Genomic DNA, 1819 nt, shown 5'->3' with positions numbered 1-1819 from the left:
TGCACCAAGAGCTTGTAACACTCCAAAGAGAAAGGAAAACTTGAAATCGCATCATATGACCCCTTTAATGTACTGTGTAGATAAACAGACCATTTATTAAAGGCACAATATGTAAGATTTTTTTATTAAAATATCCAAAAACTACTAGAACAGTGTTATATATTTTGCTGACTTGTGTACTTACATTATCCCAAATGTTTCGAAGAATGTTTAATTTTAAGATTGCATCGGCTGTGGGGATGAAGACGACAACTCCCATGATTCCACACTCAGTCACAGCGTCATCAAACTACGCCTTTGTTTCTTTTGAATATGTGCCCTCTAGTGGCAAAAATTACATATTGTGCCTTTAATGTGCGGTCGCATTTATCGTGAAAATTTCGGTGTATTTTCAAGGGCGAAATCCAGTACCTGCTATATAAAAGTTTGCAATTAGGAATTTCATGTGAAATTCAGATTTCGCAACAGTTTCAAATTTGTCACGCAAATCCGTCGCAATGACCAATAGAAAGCTGCATGGTTTAAATGTGACTTCTGTGAGCTGTGCTTAAAACATCGCTACCCTACAGACAAAAGACAATGGACCTTTCATACAAAAATTTCACTGAAACTTTGCTAATGTGACTGCGCTTTTAAACGGCATGTTCAAACATGATCACAACCAAAAGCACACCGACATTTGACCTCCTAATTGACACAATCAACACCAATTACCTTATTTCACATTTAAAAAGGTTAGCCAATCATAACAGAATTATTTACATACAGAAAACTTAAAGGAAACACAGCAAAAAAATAAAAATCTTCTAATATCCATTTTCTTCTTTCAACATATAATTAAAGATATGTGAGGGTTATTTTGAGGGCAAATTCCAAAGAGTGAAAAACCGTTTCTGCCAGACAGCTGATTTTTAAACACACACACACACACACACACACCTGTACTGATGAATGTCCTCAAAGGACTTGGTGTTATTGATGGCAAACACACAGAGGAAGCCCTCTCCTGTCCTCATGTACTGGTCCCTCATGGCGCTGTACTCCTCCTGACCTGCAGTGTCCAAGATGTCCAGGAGACACGTCTCCCCGTCAATCACCACCTGCTTCCTGTAGGAGTCCTGCCGAATCAACACCAAACTCACGTTTGCTTTCATCAGTAAGACTGTTTCTTGTTTATTTCTTACCCAACAGCCAATAATCTTTAGTTATTTCACACACATGGACATGATTTGATGTCTTTAAAATGACTTTTCTAAAAATGTGCAGAATAAAGGACTTTGGGGACAAAATGACATGGACCAAAACAGCAAACGAGCAGAAGATAAGGTTGAGTTGTGTCCTGTCGAGACACTCGTGTGTGTTAGCGCACAGCGACTCAGCCATAAAAAGGACATTGTTTGTCCAGAGACGGGCGTGGCGGGAAAAGAGGACAGAGAGAGCGAGGGACGTGTAGAAGCACGTACACACACACACACACACACACACACATCCCTCACACTGAGAGCAAAAGCAGGCAGAGGGGAAACTCCTGCGGTTTAGTTGACACTGAGTGTGCGGAGAAACACACAGACTGAATCTGTGAATGGTAGGGCTGGAGTTTATCTATTGCCCAGTGATGTTGTGAGATATAGTGAAGAGACGGACCACTGGTCAGTTTAGTAAAGCATAACGTACAGTACAAGAAAGCTAAGGATGTACCAGAATCAAATAGAAACAAAAGGTTCCATTAGTTAAAGGGTTAGTTCACCCCAGAATGAAAATTCTGTCATTAATTACTCACCCTCATGTTGTTCCAAACCCGTAAGACCTTCGTTCATCT

At 40.1% G+C, this 1819-nt stretch overlaps 1 protein-coding gene across 3 annotated transcripts in view; it reads right to left on the bottom strand.

Moving 5' to 3' along the window:
- Positions 1-1819, bottom strand: part of LOC107675668 (GTPase HRas-like) — a 28288-nt gene that overhangs the window by 7197 nt on the left and 19272 nt on the right. The window contains exon 1 of one of the 3 annotated variants that reach the window (XM_016470087.1): positions 940-1183. The exons of the other annotated variants lie outside the window; for them this stretch is intronic. Within the exon in view, the coding sequence (XP_016325573.1) occupies positions 940-1154 (215 nt within the window). The 5' untranslated portion in view covers positions 1155-1183. Of the gene's footprint in view, positions 1-939; positions 1184-1819 lie in introns of those variants that run through there. 3 annotated transcript variants of the gene reach the window in all.

Source organism: Sinocyclocheilus anshuiensis, unplaced genomic scaffold, assembly GCF_001515605.1.
Source record: "Sinocyclocheilus anshuiensis isolate Anshui unplaced genomic scaffold, SAMN03320099.WGS_v1.1 scaffold2114, whole genome shotgun sequence".
Taxonomy (NCBI): domain Eukaryota; kingdom Metazoa; phylum Chordata; class Actinopteri; order Cypriniformes; family Cyprinidae; genus Sinocyclocheilus; species Sinocyclocheilus anshuiensis.
This window is presented reverse-complemented; position numbering and strand designations above follow the sequence as displayed.